We start from the raw sequence: 22,011 nt of genomic DNA on the forward strand, positions 1-22,011 counted from the left end.
CATACATACATACATACACACACACACACATATACATACACACACACACACATATATATAAATAAGGGGGAAGGGGGGATCCCCAGGTTACAACAGAAGTTTTGGGCCTCCCACTCCCATCTAGTTATGGGAGAGGGAAGGCGGTCAGAGAATTCAGGCCTTAAGTCAAAAGATATTGAGATCGACAAGGAAGAGGCCATGTCAGCAGCAGGAGAAGGAAGAGCAGGGGTGTGTCCCCAGCCAGAGGTTTTGTTATATGCACATGTGACCACAAGAAAATGTGGGGAGTAGAAACCAGGAGTGGGAATTTTGTTCAGCATTAAATATTAAACAGGCACCCACCTTGTCCCTACAGCATTAAAGACGCTCAAGAAAGGCAGGCTAGCCAGCCAGGGTTGGCCCTAAACAGTTCACTATCCTTCAAAGCTTATTTTATCCAATCCCTTAGTGGATTTTTGCCAAGCAGCAAAAGGCACCCCTTTGACCATAGGGCCATCCCCTGGCAGATTTCAAATCCCTGCTGCAAACCAAGAAGACATTAGAGCAGCTCAAAAAAACTGCCAGAGAAGTTTTGATAACAGGAAGAGTTAGGCAACTGTATCAGAGGAGTTGTTACAACTCATCTGTATTGATCTGTATTGTTATGGGTCATCTGCTATTACATACCCTTTAAATGGCACTTGAGAAGCAGGCATACAAGTTTTTGTCATAAGACCTTAGTTAGCATGCATGTCCTTACAAAGCCAGTTACCTGTAGATGAAGCACAAGACTGCGTGCATGCTGGCACCCAAAACACAAAATCTAAGGAAGAACTTTTTTATTTATTTATTTTTTAAAGGAGGCCCTCTGTTCCCATTGGATACCTGAAGATATGTGCCCCCATTTCAGCCTTAGCTCCTTTGTGGCCACTACTGCTTCTAAGTGGAAAATAAGATTGTCACTCAAAACCCCATCCAGACCAGAATGGTGATTAATCTTATCTCTGTCTCAGCATCACTGCTAATCCCTGCCATTCCATGCTGTTAGACCCACAAAGTAAACCCACATCTTCTGTACAGTTGTTAGACGCTCGATAGACCATTGGGATGGTCAAAATCATCTCCTTATGGACATTCAACAATTGTTTTCAGGAATTTAACAGGAAGTGATACGCTATGGGGTCATTTCATTCCAGTATGTGTGTACAGCGCAGCACACAAGGGCCTGATCCTGACTGCAACTTCTGGGTCCAACCCACAAAGGAAATTAATATCCTAATTAGAACACTGATTTACACCCTTCCAAGTTAAGTGCTGGTTATAGGTTACTACAATGTGGTTGTAAGAAATAATATTTATGACCAAGATTGATTGTACAGCCAAAAATATTTTTTTTAAATTACATTTTCAGATTAGCAGCTAGAGATGAAAAATTAAATAGTTTCACTATACTGATATTTACACTATATCAAGGAAAAACCTGATCTCAGAGTATGGGAAAGAGGTGCATATATTTAGTATGGAGAAATGCATCACTGATGAATAGTACAAGCATGAATCACATGCATCCTAGTTTTCTTTTCACTGGCAGATTAGCTGAGGTAGTAATGACATGCACAGGATAAATATGATGTGCAGAAGATGGCTTATTATATACTTCAGTACATGTTACAGCCATTTGTAGTACAGGGTGTTTCAGGAAATATGCTAGTTACCAGCTATAGGAATACTTGGCCAAAGTGGGTGAAATGAATTGCTGCAATCTGCTGTATACAGGGTGCAATCCCTCCCTGTTTGTGAGAGTCCTCCTGGTTGTACTACCCATATTCACACTACAATGTTTAACTCTGCTGCAAGTATACCCAGGACTTCTATTCAGTGAGCCTGCCTTTCACGAACATCTCAGTGAATGTGATGCATGCAATCAACAAACCAGCAGGCAACAAGAATGACAAATAGCACAGTTTAAAATGTTCTGAGGACATTGTATATTGACCTTATCCCAAAAGGAAGATTTTGTTGTTGTGATCGAATTTAAATGTTTTTTGGAGGTTAACTGTCAACCTTCACTATTTGTGTATTTTAACAAGAAGTAACAATATATGGTATTTAAAGGTTTACGAAGCCCAAAAGAAAATGTTCCTCAAAACTAGATGTTCTTTCAATGCCCACCAAGAGTTATGTACTCACCTCCTGTGCATCTCTTGCTGCCTTTGCATCATCCTCATTGTAGCGATTACAGTTGTACCTGAAAAAAAAGACAAAGACTGAGTTCATGGACTGAAGTTAAAACATGTAGAATGTTGGCAATATAGCTGCCCTATCCTTCCACCAGATTAAGGTTCTAAACCTACCAGGCAGATCCATGTGGCTCCCAAGGGCCAAGACACACCCAGCAGAACTCTGCTTTACAGTTCTGGTTCCGACACACCATGTGGTTGCAGCCTCCATCTTTTTCAATGGTCACATGGCATTTTGGGCATTCCTGTGAACAGAACAGACACTGTGATCAATGTTAGAAGCAGGACATCTGCTCAAATCTTTCCGATCTTGTTAGAACACAACACAAATATGGGACCTAATACAGCCAACTTGGTTCACAACAGAACTGTGAAAAATTACACGCCCTCAGAAATGAAATGGGCAGGAAAAAAGTCAATATGATCCTCTTCCCTCCTGAGTCAGGCCCCAAGAAACTTTCAAATACTGGAAAAGGCATAACTATAAAGCTTGAAGAATGACTCATCCGGTTACATGACTAGTCACTGTAAGCTGACTTGCCAATATTGCCCTGGTACTTCAGGGGAAAAAGGTAATTTTATGATCATCAGTAATATCAACAACTGCCCTACTACTACCAGCAACTAATAAAGTGGCTCAAAGTAGACTAAGTGTGCTTCACACATGTTGGGAGATTTACCTTTTTTTTTTAAACTTTGAAGACCAAGGCTGAGATAGGCCAAGATAGACTTACACCAGCAAGACTTTTTGGATTGGCTGAAAATTGTGAAGTATTTAACATTCGGCTGCCACTTATAGAAGCCAATCTGTATTGATGTAAACTGTTATTTTTTTAAAGTCGTCCCCAACACGTAAAGAGCTACTGTACTCAAATGTTTCCTCTGTTTGGGCAGAATGTCTCAACATCCCAATTTAGGCAGTGGAATTTGTTTTGCAGACAGTTCTTGTAATGAACACCAGAACTGCTTTCGCAGCATGCTGCTTTCTTCACAGCAAAACTTCTGGTCTACTCCAGCACGTACACTCAATATCAGAGCTCAAAGTGCCCTGGAGGCTGTCTTGGATCAGTGACAACAACTGTGATCACATTTCATCTAAAAAAGTATCTGAAAACCTCAGAAAAAGTTCCTCCTTCTGAAGTTCAGCCTCCTCGCCCCATCAACTAAACAGGCCATTAGTTCACCTTCGCACAATATGCCTACAATAAAATAGAATGGAATTAATGATTCCCACCTCATACACGCTTTCCCCGTGGTGATTTTCACATTCCTGTTGTACTCTCCTCTCCCCCCACATGCCACCCCAATCAAGGCCTTGCATTACCGCAAGGGATTGGATGGTAATCCCTCTGGAGTCTGCCGACAATTTTCAGTTGGCTATCAGGTAAAGGGGTGCCAGGAATGCAGCACTGACCGTGGCAACCCTTTCCAAAACAGATTTTCCTAAACCCAGGGCCCCAGCCACATAAACCATCAACGTCATTAATAAGACACAGTCTCATCCTTCATTGTATTCATGGGCTACCTTCCCTCTTACATGGTATTGTCAGGAAATCAAACACATTTCTCTTAGTGTAATTTAATGATTGCTACATTACACACACACACACACACACACACACAATATTTGCTGACTTGCCTATTGTGTGGTAAACAGTTGAAGCAAGACCCAGAGAAAAACATTTCCAGGGCCTCTCATAAACCAATATGCAAACTGCTATGTGGCTGTAGTAGTAGCAGCGAGAGTGAGTGTGTGGGTATAGTCAGCATTATCAGCTAGGGGAATATCTCTACACTTTATCTGCCAAACTGCAAAAATAGCAAGAATATGATTTCTATTTCTTGCACTCTTGGGGCATAACTGTGCAGCAGAGAGATGCTCTACAAGGGGCTAAAATAGATTTAAAATTGGTTTACAGTTATTATTCAGCAGTTACTTCATTTATTTCAGAACATAATTCCACACACTTTGTGCAAAGCCACTTTTACAATCTGAACTTCAGTTTTGCTCATTTACATTTCAGGATTGGAGTCTTGAGACAGAAATAGGATGTTTCTAAATGTAACTCCTGGCTTGGGAACAAAGAAGAGAAAGTTACGCACCTTGCAGTAACTGAAGTTCTTCAAGATGTGTGTCCCGTGGGTGCTCCACTCTAGGTGACGGTGCATCCCGGCGCCGTTGATCGGAGATCTTCAGTACCAGTGCCTGGTCGCGATGCACGCACTCAGTTGGTATCTCCCGTCTCATTGGAATCTTCCTGAGTGTGTGCGTCCCACACCCTCCTCAGTTCCTTCTCTACCATGGAGAAATCATACTAGTACTCCAAAGTGGAGGGGAGGAGGGCGTGGAGTGGAGCAACCACAGGTACACACATCTCGAAGAACTTCAGTTACTGCAAGGTGAGTAACTTTCTCTTCTCCTTCGAGTGCTGTCCCTGTGGGTGCTCCACTGTAGATGAATGTGTAGCAGAACCCACTATGGTCGGTGTGACTTTGGAGATGCTGCAGTGAGTACTGTAGAGAGTACTGTATGGCCTACTATGGTGTCTGCCGTGGTATCTTGCGTGATAGCATAGTGTTTGGCAAATGTGAGTTCAGAGGACCATGAAGCTGCTTTACAGATGTCAGGAATGGGTACGTTATGTAGGAAGGCAATGGATGTCGACATAGCTCGAGTGGAGTGAGTTCCAATGCGTTTGGGAGGTTGAATATTTTGAGTACTATAACAGGATCTGATGCAGTTAGAGATCCACTTGGACAGATGTTGCTTAGAGATTGTCTCCATTACTGAAAGATCGAAAGGTGCAGCTAAGAATCGTGGAGACTTACAGAATGGCTTAATCCTGTCTAAATAAAAGGCAATTGCTCGCCTGATGTCGAGAGTATGCAGGGTTGCCTCTTGAGGAGTCTTGTGAGGTTTAGGATAGAAAGCAGGTAAGTATATTGGTTGGTTAAAGTGGAAGGTGGATACCACCTTAGGGAGAAATTTAGGATGTGGTTTCAGAGTGACTGTCTTTGGAGAAGGTTGTTTAGGGAGGATAGGCCATCAGGGCGCTTATTTCGCCTACTCTCCTTGCTGATGTTATTGCAACTAAGAAAGCTACCTTCATGGACATATGAAGAAGAGATGAGGTCGCCAAGGGCTTGAATGGCGGTTTCATGAGACATTGAAGAATGAGGTTAAGATTCCATGTAGCTGCTGTTGGGTAAATTTATGGGTAGAGATTTTGTAGACCTGTGAGAAATCATTTTATGGTGGGAGAGTCCGTTTTTGACGGGAGGACATGCGGAGTAGGTAAGGATACCACGACTGTCTGGCCCAAGCCGGGGCAATAAGTATGATCCGCGCATTATCGTCTATGATCTTCCAAAGAACCCTGTGTAGCAGAGGGATTGGTGGGAAGGCGTTCAGGAGAGAGTTGTTCCATGGGATGAGGAACGGGTCTCCTAGGGATGCAGTCCCGAGTCCTGCTCTGGAGCAAAAACAGGTGACATTTTCAAATCTGGGTTGTGGCCAAGAGGTCTATTGATGGGGTGCCCCAGAGGGAGAAGAGCTGTTGAAGTAGTGCGGGGTGCAGTTCCCATTCATGTTCTGTCGAAAAGTGCCTGCTGAGTGCGTCGGCAGTGGCAGCTGGGTAGGTATGAGGCAATGATTTATATTTGATGTTGTGTGCACCAATTCCATAGTCGTATGGCTTCCATGCAAAGGGAATGTGATCGGGCCCCCCACCTTGTCTGTTGATGTAGTACATACATGCTATGTTGTCTGTTAAGACTCGAACAGATTTGTTCTTTATGAGGGGAAGAAAGTGAAGGCATGCTCATCACACTGCTCTGAGCTCTAAGAGATTTACGTGTAGGTACGTCTCTGATGCAGACCACCGGCCTTGTGCTCTGTGTCCCCCTAGATGCGCTTCCCCAGCCGATTAGGGAAGCGTCCATGGTGAGCATGAGCGTTGGGGATCGTTGCTGGAAGGGAACGCCCGTGCAGAGGTTTTCTAGTCTTCACCACCAGTGTAGGGAAGCTAGAACATTGGGAGGAAGAGTTAGCAGTGTCTGTAAGGTGTGTCTGTTGGGTTTGAAGTTGGAGTTGAGCCAGCCCTGAAGACATCTCAGGTGTAGCCTGGCGTGCTGGACCACGAAGGTGGTGGCTGCCATGTGAGCAAGGAGCTGTAGGTAGATTCTTGCCTGTGTCCTGGGATGAATAGAGAGCGTGCATATCAGCTGTGTGATAGTGAGGAATCTGTGATTTGGGAGTGAGGCTCTGCTTCAGATTGAGTCCAGATGAGCTCCAATGAACTCGATCTGTTGGGTAGGTGTCAGGGTGGATTTCTGGACATTTATTTGGAGGCCTAGGCTGTGAAAGAGGGAGATGGCAAAATGGGTAGCTTGAGGTGTCTCGCTATAGGAGTTGTCCTTGATGAGGCAATCGTCCAGGTAGGGAAAAAGCGTAATTCCATGTCTGTGGAGATGAACCACAACCACGGCTAGAGTCTTGGAAAAGACTCTCAGCGCTGTGGAAAGGCCGAAAGGAAGAACTCTGTATTGAAAATGGTTGTGACCAACTGTTAATCGTAGGAAGCGTCTGTGAGCTGGATGAATTGGCATATGAAAATAAGCATCCTGTAGGTCAAGGGCTGTGAACCAGCCCCCTTGATCCAGTGCAGGAATTATTGTGCCCAATGTGACCATCTTGAATTTTTGTATCCTCATGAATTTGTTCAATCGGCATAGGTCCAGTATAGGCCTCCATCCCCCAGTCTTTTTCTGGGTCAGAGAGTAATGGGAGTAGAACCCTTTCCCTCGATGTTGTGTCGGCACAGTTTCCATTGCGCGTAGTTGTAGAAGGTGAGCCACTTCTACACGAAGTAAGTACTCGTGAGAGGGGTCCCTGAAGAGGGACAGGGAAAGGGGAAGGGTAGGATATAAAGGGGATAGAGTAACCGGACTGAACTATTTTGAGGACCCAGCAGTCCTGTGTAATCCGCTGCCAGGCATGTTGGAAACTCTGGAGGCGGTGGCTAAACAGGCAAGTAGGCAGTGGATTCAAGGGGAGGTCCTGCAGACCCTCGACCAATGTTTCAAAATTGTTTATTCCCCGGTGGGTGGGAGGTGGTTGCTTGAGCTTGATTTTTTCTGCGCTTAGGGATTCTAGCACAACTCCTAGTTATGTCGTATGATTTGGGTTGAGGCCGATAATACTGTTGTGTGTGTGGTCTTTGGTAAGGTTGGTATTGTCATCTCCTGGGAAAAGATGGGTGAATGCCCAGGGTGTGCAGTGTCGCTCTAGAATCTTTCATGGTGTGGAGGAGTTCATCCGTTTTTTTTGGAGAAAAGTTTATCCTTATCAAAGGGGAGGTCCTCCACTTTGGTCTGTAGATCTTTAGGGATGCCAGATGCAGAGCGCCATTAAGATCTGCGCATAACCACAGCAGTTGCAGTAGTACAGGCTGCTGTGTCTGCCATGTTAGAGCTGCTTGTAGGGCTGTTCTGGAAATTAACTGGACCTCAACCAGGATTGATTTGGAGTCTGCTCTCCTATCCTCTGGAACGTAGGAGGCAAATTCGAAAAGTTTACTGTAATTATTGAAGTCGTAGCTGGCAAGGAGGGCAGAATAATTTGCAATTCTGAACTGTAGAGTGGAGGACATGTAAACCTTGCGACCGAAGACGTCAAGGCGTTTAAGGTCCTTGTCTTGCGGAGTGGGCTGATACTGCGGCTGTTTTATGCGTTGTGCAACTGCATCCATGACAAGAGAGTTCGGTTGTGGATGAGAAAATAGGAAGTCAGCATCCTTAGCGGGAACATAGTATTTACATTCAGACTTTTGCAGGTTGGTAATAAAGAAGCTGGAGTTTGCCAGAGAGTGTCAGCTGGCTCCAAGAGTGCCTCGTTTATGGGGAGCGCGATCTCTGAGGGCGCAGAGGGTTGAAGGATTCTGAGGAGTCTGTGTTGTGTTTCCTGAACCTCTTCTAAGGGGATGTCTTGATTGATTGCCACCCTCTTGAAAAGTTCTTGGAATTGTTTACAGTCATTCACATTCTGTGGAGGCGGAGGGAAGAGGGCTCGGTCTGGAGCTGATGGAGCGTCCGTAGCTCATGTTCTCAGGAGGGGGTTCGGGCACTCTAGAAGCGGACGGAGCTGGGGATCGAGGCACAGAAGGAGGTAGTGGTTCGGTAGAAGAGGTCTGAGGGTGAGTGGTAGGAGGATGTGGCCCAAGGGTACCACTGAGGCCAAGGCTCCGGTGGAGGAAGAGAGGCAGGTGGGGAGAACTCCACCTGCTGCTGTACATTAGGTTCGCTATCAGTAAAGGTAGCCAGCTCAGGTGGGGAGAGCGACTGTTCAAAAAAATGAGCCCTGTGTGTCCAGGAGCGGGGAGTTAGGCTCAGGTGGTACTGAGAGGTCACCTTGAGTGAGAAACTGTTGCTCCTGCTCCCTGGGCTGTGCTGAGCCTGAACTGTGCTCTAGCCCATTGTCAATTGAAAGCCTCACTGGTTCCCTGGGGCTTACGGAGGAGCCCTGCTGGGGGTCCGCTGCTGGTGCCGGGGCGGGAGGCAGGTTTGGTGCCAACGTTCTTCCCAGCACAGGGGAGAGTGCGCAGTCGGCACTGCGGCTATTTTTAGCCCGGAGCGGGTCGGTGCTGACGTTCTTGTCTGCACTGGAGCAGAGCGCGCAGTCCGCACCACGGCTATTTTTAGCGCTGAAGTGCTCAGTGCTGCGGAAGCCTTCCCAGGACAGAAGGTCGGGTTCCTGCCTCTGCGGGAGCCGTGGCTGAGGTGTTGTGACAGCCTGAGGCGCCTGCCTTCTGCGCTGTCAATACAGAGGGTAAGGATCTCGCGGGAGACCCTTTACCCTTGTTAAAGTCTCTGCTTGGAGACTGTTGCACTTCTTGCCTCTGTTACAGAGGGTGAAGCCATGCTCCCAATTGGCTCTGATCTGGCCCGGGAGCGTGAGGGAGAGAGTTTAACTTTCCCCATCTCCGAAGGCGGCTGCAGAGATTTTTCCACTGTAAGCCGCAGGTCCCAGTCACAACAAAGCCCTGGTCTTGAGGCTTGCACAGTGAAGGCATTTTGCAGGGACGTGTGTTTCACCAAGGCACTTCACACATCGTGAGTGCCCATCAGACCTTGGCATGGAGTCCTGACAGGAAACACTTCTTGAATCCTGAAGCCCTGGGCATATTGAATTGGAAATGGCAGGGGAAAGTGTCCCTGCGGGAAACAATCCTGAGGTGAAAAGGTTTTTTGTTTGTTTTTTTAAACTAAGTAACTAAACTAAGTAACTATTCTAAAGGAAGGGAAACAACTGGGATGTAACTAATAACTATTTCTATGTTCTTTGTTACTGTTTCCTACAAAGACCAGGGAAGAGAAGCAGCACTGCCCCGAGTCTCATCTTCAGCCTTGGACGGTTGAGAAGGAACTGAGGAGGGTGCGAGACGCACGCACTCAGGAAGATTCCAACGAAACGGGAGATACCAACTGAGTGTATGCGTCCCGACCAGGCACTGCTACTGAAGATCTCTGATCAACGGCGCTGGGACACACTGTCACCTAGAGTGGAGCACCCACAAGAACAGCACTCGAAGAAGAAGAAAATGTTATTTCTCTGTTTCAGTGCACCGTGCAGCCAGTCAAACTTCCTTAAGCTCCCCGACCCAGGTTAGCCATGTTGCATTAGAACCAAGTTAACGAGCAGGTAACTATTCTCCCCAATTCCTCAGAAGTGTCAGGAAAACAATTTCCTAGGTGCTTGGCTGCCTCCCACCCTGTCATCACGATAGTATCTAAGCACCTCAGCCTTTAATGTACTCATCCTCACAACACCCCAGAGAGATAAGGCAGTGATACAATCTCTGTTTTACAGATGGGGAATTGAGACACTGAGTGTCAAAGGGTAGTGCCCAAGGTCATGTCGGAAGTCTGCGGCAGAGAAGGAAATGAATCCAGATCTCCAAAGACCCAGGCTAGTGCCATAACCACTGGACCTGCCCTCCTCTAAAATGTTAAGTTTAAACTTTCAGACGTTTAAATGCCTTTCCCATCATCCACCTGTGACCCCTCTTCCTAGGAAAAACCAGGAAGAGCAAGCAAACCTTGCAGTGTGACCCAAAGGTCAAATTCTCACCAAAACAGTCTCCTCCTCTCTGTCCTCACAGTTACACAGGGAGCAGTTAGCTCAAGTGCCTCTGATCTCCATGGTATCACACCAAGAGAGAAGTATCTCCACCAGGCCCTAATGCAACTAAGGCTCTCTAGGTTAAAGACAATGACTTAAGTTGCACCAGAAAGCTATTACAAAGCTAGTGCCCCATGACCTGCACTAGTTTAATTTTTTATTTTTATTACGGTAGCATCCTAGTGGTGGACCATGACATTCACTCTTCAAGAAATACCCCTCAACTAACAGTCTGCGGCATTCTGCATCCATTCTGCATAGTCCATTTTTAGGTGTTGCCCCACATGCAGTAATCCTATTATGACAATGGCCTGGATTGCTGAGAGGAGGTCACTAGACTAAGATCACTGCCTTTGTGTTAATTAAAAGGTGCTTTACCCACTGTTGGTTCCTGAAATAGCTGGAGATCCAGGAGGACACCAAGTTTGCAAAACAGTAATAAGAGAACAAATTTCCTACAACAAAGGAAGCAAACATCAACCCTGCTATTTCTTGCAGTTGGCTCCCCTACAGCACAACCCAACTCTTCCAGGTTGAATCATTGTCAACTTACCCTAATCAAAACCTTGATCCTAGCAGGACACTGGACAAGCCAACCAACCACACTAGCTAAGTCTAACAAAACAGAAATAGAGCCAAACCATTCAGAAGAAATCTCAGTCCTTCATTATCTCCACATTCACATAAATAGGGTGCGTGACAAGATAGAACCCTGTGGGACCTCACATAAGAGCCCACAATGCAGCTGAACTGTTATCCAACACAACACTCCAGGTCACATGAAGGTGAAGAAACTGAGCCATTCAACAGCAACTGTATCCATGCCAGGGTCTCCAACTTAGCAGTAATACTTCACGGTCAATAGTTGAAAAGACAGCTGATAGACCCAGGAGAATTAGACGCTTTGCTTTCTTCCATCACAAGAAACCCAACCAGCCAAGGAAACCAGAGCTGCATTGGTCACATTCAAGCCTAGAATTAAATTGACCAGGATTAAGGAAAATTGAGTACTCTATGCACAAACAAAGACGCTTCACCACCTTCTAACCTTTTTTGGGAGATGGTTAGAGAGAAACTGGGTGGTAACTGGTGACATTATCAACTTCCAGAGAGGGTTCTAACTGCTATTGTAAGAGAAGCTGGGACTGTGTCACTGCATCCTTCCAATCCCATCCTCAATAAGGGCCCCAATATCTTCACTGGCTGAGCAGCGAAGGGATTCTGATGCTACTCACAGGTGGTGACCAAATGCTCCTATAGCTTCTCCATGAATAAAAATGGCCAAAATTCAGAGTTTCTAATCAGAGATGGAACCATCCTATCCACAAAGAGCAAAGAAAACTCACATCAGTAAGCGAAAGTGATCTAGAAGAATAAAGCTGAGAAGGGCACATGGGAGTCTCAGTATGAATAGTTACGGACAAGAACCTTATGATGCCCTGCCAGGCTATCCACCGGGTGACCATATGGCTAGGAAGCATCCACCTGTAAGGGGCTTCTTATTCCAGTTCTGTGAGCCACAGAGATTCAGACAGGTCTCCAGTCCAGGAGGGTATCTAACATTTTAGCTTAGAATGGGGATTTTAATGTCCATTTTTTCCAAGGGAGATCGTATTCTCTCCCTCCTGCCATCTTCCTTTAAATGCAGGAGAGTCAAAATTAGATTTACCACTTGGATACCTTTCACACTTGCGTGGAAGGTCTCAAGACAGCTAAGCCACAATTTTTGCATAATCTTGCTGAGACTTATTAACATATCTGTTTATATTATGCTGCTACATTAAAAAACAGCACATTTTATGTTACTGGTCCAACAATTAACCAAATATTGGTCCTACAGTAGGCTGCTCTGGAGTGGAAGTGGGTGTCTGGTGCATTTTTAAGAGCGCTGAGGAAGACCACCCCCAACTTTCATGATTAGAAGAGAGACTGGAAGTATTTACAAAAGCACTTCATGGTACTACCAATCCTCAGTGCTACTTTAGATTAACACAATACTAAGTAGCAAAGTCTGTTGCGCCTGACCAGACGTCCTGATATTAGGGGCTTTGTATTATACAGGCAACTATATTCCCCGCCTCCCAGAAAAAATATCCCAATTTCTCACACGTGCTATCTGGTCATCCTAATTGTGCATCTAAATCTATGATGCTTGTGTCCCCCTAACCTTTCAGATTCAGATTAAGCAAAAATATCCTAGAGGAAAACAAAATATATTTTTGATGATTCCATCAAAGCTTCAGAACCAATTTCCTTCAAGCTTGGCTTTAGTGAGCTCTAAGGAGCAAGCAAAGTTTGAACAAAGCGGTGTCTGCTGTTGTATGTTTCAGAACAGTAGTTCTCAAGCAGGGTTACATGTACCCCTGGGGTACACAGAGGTATTTCAGGGGGTAGATCAACTCATCTAGATATTTGCCTAGTTTTACAACAGGTTACATAAAAAGCACTAACAAAGTCAGTGCAAACTAAAATTTTATACAGAAATGACTTGTTTTATATGCTCCAGATACTACACACTGAAATGTAAGTACAATATTTATATTCCAATTGATTTACTTTATAATTATATGGTAAAAAAAATGAGAAAGGAAGCAATTTGTCAGTAACCGTGTGCCGTGATACTTCTGTATTTTTATGTCTGATTTTGTAAGCAAGTAGTTTTTAAGTGAGATGAAACTTGGGGTACATAAGAAATCAGATCCTGAAAGGGGTGCAGAGAACCACTGCTTCAGAACACATTAGGAAATCATTTTATTTTCCACAGAAGTAAAAAAAAAAAAAAATCATTTTACTGAGAAATTCCCAGAAGTTTGCCTAGAAGCAGAGCACAAGCATACTAAGTTTCAGAATTTGAGCCAGTCAGAAAATGAACAGGGTCTTGCAATGGAAGCACCACTTCAACTGAACATCTCAGTACACTCGGTAGTTCTGCTCCCACTAAATGTAACTGATTCTACTTAAACAGAAAATAAGCAATGCACGCCCCAGACCAGGAGCAGCTGTCTGCAGCAAACAATGCTGTTACCAGATTACACTGCAAAACTAATAAGAAAACAGACTGGCCATTTCCTAACACCCCTGCCTCCCCTATTCACAGCAAAATCTCACACACATGCACACAGCCTCTTGTCTTCATAGGCAAAGGCCCAAGTTTGCTCCTAAACTACATTCCCCACATGATAGTTACATGTTTTGCCTCCTTGCTACCATGCCAACCCTTGTTTTGACTCCTCACAAAGCACACAAAAACAGACCACTGAAGTTTTATGTAAAGTTGGGCTGGCTGGAACCAATATATTTGCATAATAAAATCTTAACAGCTGGTCTACCAGTCTCCATCTGGAATCCTGCCCAACAGAAATGAACAACTGCTGAAAAGCGAAACACAAGGGGGGGGGGGTTTAAAGGCAGATGTAAATTAACCCAGCCTAACCAAGCCATGGGTGGTATAAACGTCTTCCACACTTACAACAGAACGAAGCACAAATTTGCTGAAGGACATAATCAGTGCTGGACAGAAGCCCTAAAAGCAATAGCTTCAGCTTGCTTTGGGTTTCCAATTAACTCTTTAGTACAAAAGCAAATAATCAAATGCCACTCCCTCAGCTATAATATGAAGAATCTTACCCATCCATTAGCAGAAGCATTTTTGCTTGCACCTAGGATGATCATTTTCATCTTACTGGTGTCGTTAGCGTTTGACGTTGACAACAACACTGTGCTGTGGTGGAGCATACTCCTAGTGCCAAAGGATTACTCTGCTGTTCTGGCTTCCATCAGGGCTTCTGTTTAGTATGTTTATGAAGGAAACTGAAACCAACCTTTGTGTTTGCTGCAATCCAATTGGAAGTTTCACTGTCATCATCACACTTCTTAATCCACTTCTTTAACCACTGTTCAGAAAGTGAAAAAATAGAATCCATAGACTTTATACAGTTTAAATCTTGCACAGACATTACATTAAGCTAACACTAACACTATGTTTAAGCACTTAACATAAAAAGGAGAGCTGTAAAGGTACACCTGAATGACATCATTTGCCAAGCAGGGTGGAGTGAGCTTTAACTTGACAATTCCTTTTGTGGCAGAAAATTAGTTTGCCAGAATCACTAGATAAACCCTGGAAAAGAGTATTATAGAACCACAGCATGCCATTGGCTACGGACTGCATTACTTGTGAGTCCAGAACAAGAAGTTTTTGGAAGGTAAGCTCCAGATGTAACTTGCTTCTGTGCAGGCTCTGCCCCAATACCAATATGGTCCAGTTAGTAGGAGCACACAGACTAAAGTCTCAGTTTCCCTTTGCTATTCTACCAGCTAAGAAAAGCAAGAAAAAAAAGAGTACTAACGCTATCTTTTTGCTCTTACACATTAGCTGTAATATTCTGGCAGGCTGTACAACAGGGTTGCTTTTCTTCTCTAATGATGTGTATTAACCCGATTTGCTATGTTGGGTCTCTGGGGATCTCCATGCACTACATTCCATCGACTAGCAATGTTCATACATTTCTCTGCATAAACTCAAAGATGCAAAGCCTCCACAGGATAAGTCTCCTACGATGTCCTAGCTACTTCTATGTCATGAGAGAATTACATATTATTCCCTCCTGTAAATTGTTTTTTGTATTAAAGATGCTGAATGTTGCATTTGAGATGCACATTGGGGCTATTTGGAAAGCCTGCACACCCTTTGCTTTCACATACTTCCCTACATTTCTAGGAGGAACACTGCTAAGTCAATGGATTTAAATTACTGAAGAAAAAAATGGGACTTCTTATACCGTGTAGATCAGGAACTGATTGAACTTCTCATGGAAATGCTGATAAACTGAGCTACAACCCCTCCACCCCCCCTTTACTGCTCCAATGGTAGCTAACTGCACTCATTCTTCCATTAAAGATCTTAGATTTTATTCTCTTTAGGGTATGGAACAAGTCTTCCTGTGTGTTTGCACAGCGCCTAGCCCAAGAGGGTCCCACAATCTTGATTAGGGCCTCTGGGTGCTACTGTATTAAAATAATCATCCATCTTTTCCACAGATCGTGCTAGATGGCAGGGGCACCTGAAATCAGGACCACTGAGATTAAATATTAAAACCAGAAGCAAGCTATGAGGTTACTAAGGTATTAAAGCACCCACAGGAGTGTTGTGAGAATAGGAATACTCCTTGTAGAGTGAAGCGTTTATTCCGGAGGTCGCCCATCTCTACTGATGTAACATTATCCTAAGACAACAGACTCTTCCACATAGGTGCACTAAAACACTCTTTTCATGAAGGCAACGCCGAGTGGTGACCCTGAAGACTGCTAGCAGACTTCAGGTGCTGCTTGTTACTTCCTTGATATGAAGAGGCAGGAGCCTACAGTGCCCCTTAGTGTGAGCATAGGCATAGTTCGACTTCTCAGCTCCAGTCAGGCCAACGGGGCCACGCGTGGGTGGGCAAATTCTGTGCCTGCCCAAGACTTGCAGTTTGGAGGCAACACCCCCTTTACACCTCCCCAAACTAAGCTCATAGGTGCGAGTGGTTATTGTACGGCAGCTATGGGCTCATACCTAGACACTGTAAATACCCACAGTACCACACTACTTTGCTGAGGGTCCTGCAAGCAGTTTGACTTTACCCCTTTAGTTTTGCAAAGCCATGGGTTCAGCGAGGAAGTTGGACATGCTCACCTTGCACTTAACAGGATCATGCCAATTTTCACCGCAGTTAAAGCTGTACGTGAAAAAGAGAATTAATTCACAGAAGTTTAGCGATCACACTATGTAATTAAATCATAACTCCATTAAAAACTTACTTTTACAGTAGTTTTTGTCTTTTGGGTTACTCCACTGAAAGGATCTGGGCACCAGATCTTGCTGAAGATAATTACTGTAAGTGTGTTTCAGTTAAAACGAGGAGTCCGGTGGCACCTTAAAGACTAACAGATTTATTTGGGCACAAGCTTTCATGGGTAAAAAACCCACTTCTTCAGATGCATGGAGTCCACTCGAAAGCTTATAGCTTTCGAGTGGACTCCATGCATCTGAAGAAGTGGGTTTTTTACCCATGAAAGCTTGTGCCCAAATAAATCTGTTAGTCTTTAAGGTGCCACCAGACTCCTTGTTGTTTTTGTGGATACAGATTAACACGGCTACCCCTCTGATACTCAGTTAAACTAGAATCCCACGCCCCCTGATGGGTGCATGACACACTTTAGAGTGTTCCCAAAGGTGCCTGGCTACTAACATTAGATCTGAAATGGATTAGTTTTCCATCCAGACGTATAAGGCTGCCTTGTAAAATAAAGCAGACATCTGGACTCTTAATAAAAAAGCATAATGCTGAATAAAAAATCTTCATCTATGCATAGCCCTTCAAATGGCTAGAGGGGTATAAAAATGGACTCCTTGGTTTATAGGGAGTTTCTATGCCTAACTGTTTTCAGACTCCCCCCCGAGAAGTGTTTCCTTTACTGAACAACATCTGTTTGAATGAGGTTAACTGCCCTAACAGTTTGCAGACTTCCATGTAATTCAGGTCTCAAGCAAAGTTCCTTCCCAAAACATTTCAAGAGCATTTAAAAACTTGTTTCTTGGCTTTTGGCTACAGCTATTGATTCTCTCATTGAAAGTTAGAAAATCTAAATTAGATCTTTAAAAGCACTTTATGCACAATATAAATAATAATCCTTTGCTATAGGTGCTTCACATATGAGGCGCTCTCCCACTTGGCAAACGGATTAATTCAGCCTTAACCCACCTGTGAACATGAACTACCTTCACTTTAGATGGGATACCAAGGTAGAGAAAGGATGACTGAATTTTCAAAGGCCATTGAGTGAGTATGGGACTGACTTGATTCTCAGTCCTAGGTTTTACCCACAAGATGAACCTACATTGTTAACATGTTAATTTTGCCATTTCTAAAATGAAATTCCAGTCATTTATCAATACATTTCCCAGCTTTAGCTTTTAATTTCATACATGCCCATCACCAAGTGCTCACAGAATGATTTGGTTATGAGGGAACTGAGTTAAGCAGCTTCAGTTTGCTCAACATGACTCCCGTTCCTTCGTTAAATGAATCAATTGAGGGAGAGAATCCAAGGGATTTGGAATTGCCCCAGAAATTTCTCTAAAAGAGAGATTTCTCCCCATCAGCTGCTAGACATTTTCACTTGGAAGACATTTTTATTTTCCAATTAGGAAGATGTGCAAGTACATTTTCAAATGAAGCAAAAGAAAGATGAACCACAAAACTAATCCTTGCTTTTAAAACCTCTCCCCTTCTTCCAAATGGTTACTAAGTTCTCCCCCCTCATATTGGCTCCTCTGGCACAAACAACTTCTCAAAAAGATATTTATACAGTACTTAACTCAACTTTTGAATGGTCCTTGAAGCTCTGAATTAATTCATAAGAGTGTTCTTACCAAAACTGACGTCCACATTTGCAGCGAACAGGTTTAGCATCAGGATACTGAACTTTAACAACATGGTGGCAGTCTGGGGCAGGACACCATTTTAACAGTCGATTACACTAGAAAATAAAGTGAGAAAACATGGCACGAAGAACTACCAGGAAAAGGACACTCACCCTAACAAATCATCCTTCCCCCCTGTATCCCATTGTCCCTGTATCCTTTAACCCAAGTGTCTTCGGGTATGTTTATGTTGCAATTAAAAAGCCACAGCTGGCTCATCCCAGCTGACTTGAGCTCAGGGGGCTCGAGCTGCAGGGCTGTTTAACTGCAGTGTAGACTTCCAGGCTTGGGCCAGCCACAGGTGTCCAACTGCAGTGTAGACATACTCTTCCTGTCAAACTCCTATCCGCGTGTCTGCTTATTCTACATGATCACTCTATCCCCACAAAACAAGTGACTGAATAAATCAGTCAGTCAATTACTTCACCGTTGCGTCTCCTTTCTGAACAAGCAGTAATGTGAACAGTTACTGCTGTCCCACTTTTATCTCCTGTATTCTGAATGTATCTACTAGGCCACCTGGAAGATACTTTTCATGAGGAAATTATAAAACGTTTAAGCTTTCCTTTGGGGAAGTATTGGTCAAACTAACATCTGAGCAGTTTAGCCCCTCTCCCATTCTCTATGCTGCAGTGATACCCTTTTAATGAAACACTGTCTACCTACAGCTGTGTTCAGGAACTCACCTTTACAAGCCATACGTATTCTCAATCCCTCTGGTAACACATCCCACTGCTTTGTTTGCATTTTTACTGCAGCCACCAATGGACTTCTAGGACTTCTTCTAACCATTATAAACCCTTGTGGATTGTAACAACTGTGCATCTCCAGTGCTACATTAGTGCAATGTCAAGAAGGCCGATTTAAACAAGAGTCAAGAAGTGAACGTTATTGTTTGACTGCAACCTTAACTTTCCCAAGCTATTTCTGATTACTGAACAGGCCGTTTACAGTATATCTGAATATTCGCAACACAGATGCAGTGAAGGAGTTAATACAATGAAAATTTCCCAACTTGCATCTTTAAATCTTAGTTTCTGTATCTAGGTTTATTCATTTATTTGTCAGTTATGGAGCCCATAGTTAACAGAACACTGAAATATTTTATTCAAAGCAGTTATACATCGTCATGTCTTACAGACTGGCACTTGGGGTACCCTCTACACTTTAATGCTTGGTGTGTCCTGGTTTTGAGGCTGAAAAAAGCTTATCCAAATACAGTGATTATCATATTGGAAAGACAAGAACCATTAAATCCTTCTCAGGACTTCTGTAACACCTACTGCATTTTGCTCATCTACTGTGACAGTAATTTTCTAAATTTCTAAGTAATGTTCCACTGTCTCTCCCACTCACTCGCACATACCTTTCTGGGTCATGTGTCTTCCTGGTACACTGGGTTTAATACTTTCCCCATAATTGCACATAGCCTAAACGGTTTATAAACACTTGCTGCAAGAGCACTACCTTGTTACAACTGATTAGAACATCTCCTGTACAGAAGTCTATAGCCATTAATCTTGGGCAGCTCTTCATTTTCTGCTGACTTGGAGCATATTGCCAAAAAAGAGTCAATGCAAGCTCAGCCTTCACTGAAAAATGCCTGCTCATTTCAAGAAAGTGTTGCCATAGTAAAAGGAAAAATTTTGATTACTAGCTCTCACATGCATATATTCTATCACAATTTAGAAATCTACATTGTCCCCCACCACAAGAGTACCCGACCTAATTAAAACGAAAAGGTGTTAAAAATGAGCCTTTAGACTTAAACAGAAGCAAGCCCACATCCCACAACACCAACCATTGAGCCGTAATTCAATCAAAAACGTGTCCAACACACTACTATAAATGGAAATAATCAAAGCTAGGTAACAAAGGGGTCTCACTGTATCTGTGTAGAAGAATAAAAAGATTAGAACAGAATTATTTCTTTCATGAAAGAAATTCAAATAAAAAACTCACCTCTACAAAACTATTAGTTATTAAATGCTGGTACTTTAATTTAACCTTTGAATCTGTGATCAGACGCCTATGGAAAGGAGAGAAATGCAGAAACATTCATTGTAATAGAAAACTCGTTTATTTGCACATAGTCAACAACTAAAGAGACAGTGTAAGAATGTAGTTGTTTTCCCATATGCTTGCAGTTACACAAACATGTATCAGGATCCACAATCCAGGAACACTTATCTGTTTCCTATTTGTGTAACATTACAACACAATACAAACACTTTGAACCTTACTGTTTTCATTTTGGATTCTTAATACAGAAGCACAAATGAAAGTTGTACAGTTCAAGCAAGACTGTTTTGAGGAGCGTTCCTGCATTTTTCTAAGGCTTTCTTGAAGAGTCCAGGGGTACAGTGAACAATTTTGCTAATTTCTATTAATGTCAGGTTTGCACGTTTCCTATAAACTCCTTTCAAAGGCTCCAGATTGCACTCGCTGCACTAGTGACCAGCACCAGGTATGCCCAAATGTTATTTGGATTTCAACTGAAAGTTAATGATCATCAGCTTAAACGTTAACAGGATATTGCTGATATAGTCATATACAGAAAGGCAACAAGTTAAAGCTGCAAGATCAGCAAAATACATGGTCTTCTGGACAGTGGCAAAAGCAAAAAATCTCACTAAGTTAATCATTTCAATTGTTTTAGGGGAGTTTGGATCAATAAATATAACTGAAAGTGCTCCCAATCTGCATGATTCTGGGTTTTACAATTATGTTGTGTATATACTGAGCTTAGGACTGGTGCATTGTAAATAACAACATTAAATTATGTATTACTGGAAACACAGATACAAGACTTTAGGACTGTCAATCAGTTAACTCAAGCGATTAATGCAAAACAATTAACTAGATAACTAGTGCCAATATTTGTAATCAAAAATATGAAGTGACCACTATATACTTTGTACTCTGTGTTGTAACTGAAATCAATTATATTTGAAAATGTAGAAAAGCATCCAAAATATTTATAATACTTTTACATTGGTATTCCATTATTGCTTAACCGACTTAATTGCAACCTTTTTTTTTTTTTTTTTTTTTTTTTTTGCAATTAATTGCAACTTTTTAAAAAATCTCACAATTTCCTTTTTTTTGGGGGGGGGGGGGGGGGGAAGGGGGGTAATTTGACTGCCCTAATGCCTTCATGTGTACAAGGCAGAACAGTTATGACTGCTTGAGGACTATGACTGAATTTCTTTTTTAGTATTTAAAATCTCAACCTATGAAGTTGGAATGATTTACACTTTGCACAAGTTATTGTTAAAAACAATCACTTTGTAATCACACACTGGAATAAACACGAAAAAGCTTTGAGTGATTTTACTACATACAGTACATGCACACCAACCTGTTTATATCTGGAGGGCCACTTAGAAGTAAGTAAATACTGAAACTAGCACACAGTAATAAATATTATAGTACCTAGCTTTTATATAGGACTTTTCATCCATAGATGTGTGTTCATTTCATGGTGTAATCAAAGGAGCTTTCACATACTCATATTAATAATAAAGATTGAAATGAACCTGCATTGAAGTTCACCTCTGGGATGAGAATAGGAATGAGAAATTTCAGCCCCAAATTTTCCAAAAGCTGCACATAATCAAAGACAAAATTTAGGATGCAAGAGCGACCCCAAATGTAACTAGAATACAGCTAGTGTGACACTAGAATCCCTTATATGTGTTGTTTACCAAACTAGGCAAAGAAGACACCTTCACAATTGCACCCTGCTCCCGTCTGTAGGATTTGGAAGTGTCACTTTAAAGTGACAACTGCATTTCTATAGCACCATTCACCTGAGGATCACAAATTCCCATAAGGTGGTGGGTGTAATTTGACAGACAAGGAAACTGAGGCAAACAGGGTCAGTGACTTGCCCACGGTCACAAATCAGTAGTTATTTGGAATAAACCCCATCTCTTTCCAATTCACAGCCCCCATGCTCTAGCCAACCAGCCAAGCTTCCTTCCTTCCTTAACAAATTAAGTTACACATACAGACTGACCTCACTGAAGGAATCAAGCAGGAGAAGCAGCTGCTTGACAATTTGTTACCCACTAACCTCTCCTGGCAACAAAGGGACGGGAAATAAATGCTATATACTGGGGGAATGTTTTTACAACAGCTCCATT

General features: G+C 43.0%; 1 protein-coding gene across 3 annotated transcripts in view; it reads right to left on the reverse strand.

The window, feature by feature from the left end:
* The window catches only part of ARIH1 (ariadne RBR E3 ubiquitin protein ligase 1), a 121,046-nt gene that overhangs the window by 14,332 nt on the left and 84,703 nt on the right, over positions 1-22,011 (reverse strand). For all 3 annotated transcript variants that reach the window (XM_043524709.1, XM_037911209.2, XM_037911210.2), the window contains 6 exons: positions 19,826-19,892; positions 17,813-17,919; positions 16,073-16,115; positions 14,220-14,291; positions 2,334-2,464; positions 2,170-2,227 (listed from right to left, as the gene is read on the reverse strand). In XM_043524709.1, coding sequence (XP_043380644.1) covers positions 2,170-2,227; positions 2,334-2,464; positions 14,220-14,291; positions 16,073-16,115; positions 17,813-17,919; positions 19,826-19,892 — 478 coding nt within the window. The remainder of the gene's footprint in view (positions 1-2,169; positions 2,228-2,333; positions 2,465-14,219; positions 14,292-16,072; positions 16,116-17,812; positions 17,920-19,825; positions 19,893-22,011) is intronic.

This window comes from Chelonia mydas, chromosome 10, assembly GCF_015237465.2.
Source record: "Chelonia mydas isolate rCheMyd1 chromosome 10, rCheMyd1.pri.v2, whole genome shotgun sequence".
Lineage (NCBI taxonomy): Eukaryota > Metazoa > Chordata > Testudines > Cheloniidae > Chelonia > Chelonia mydas.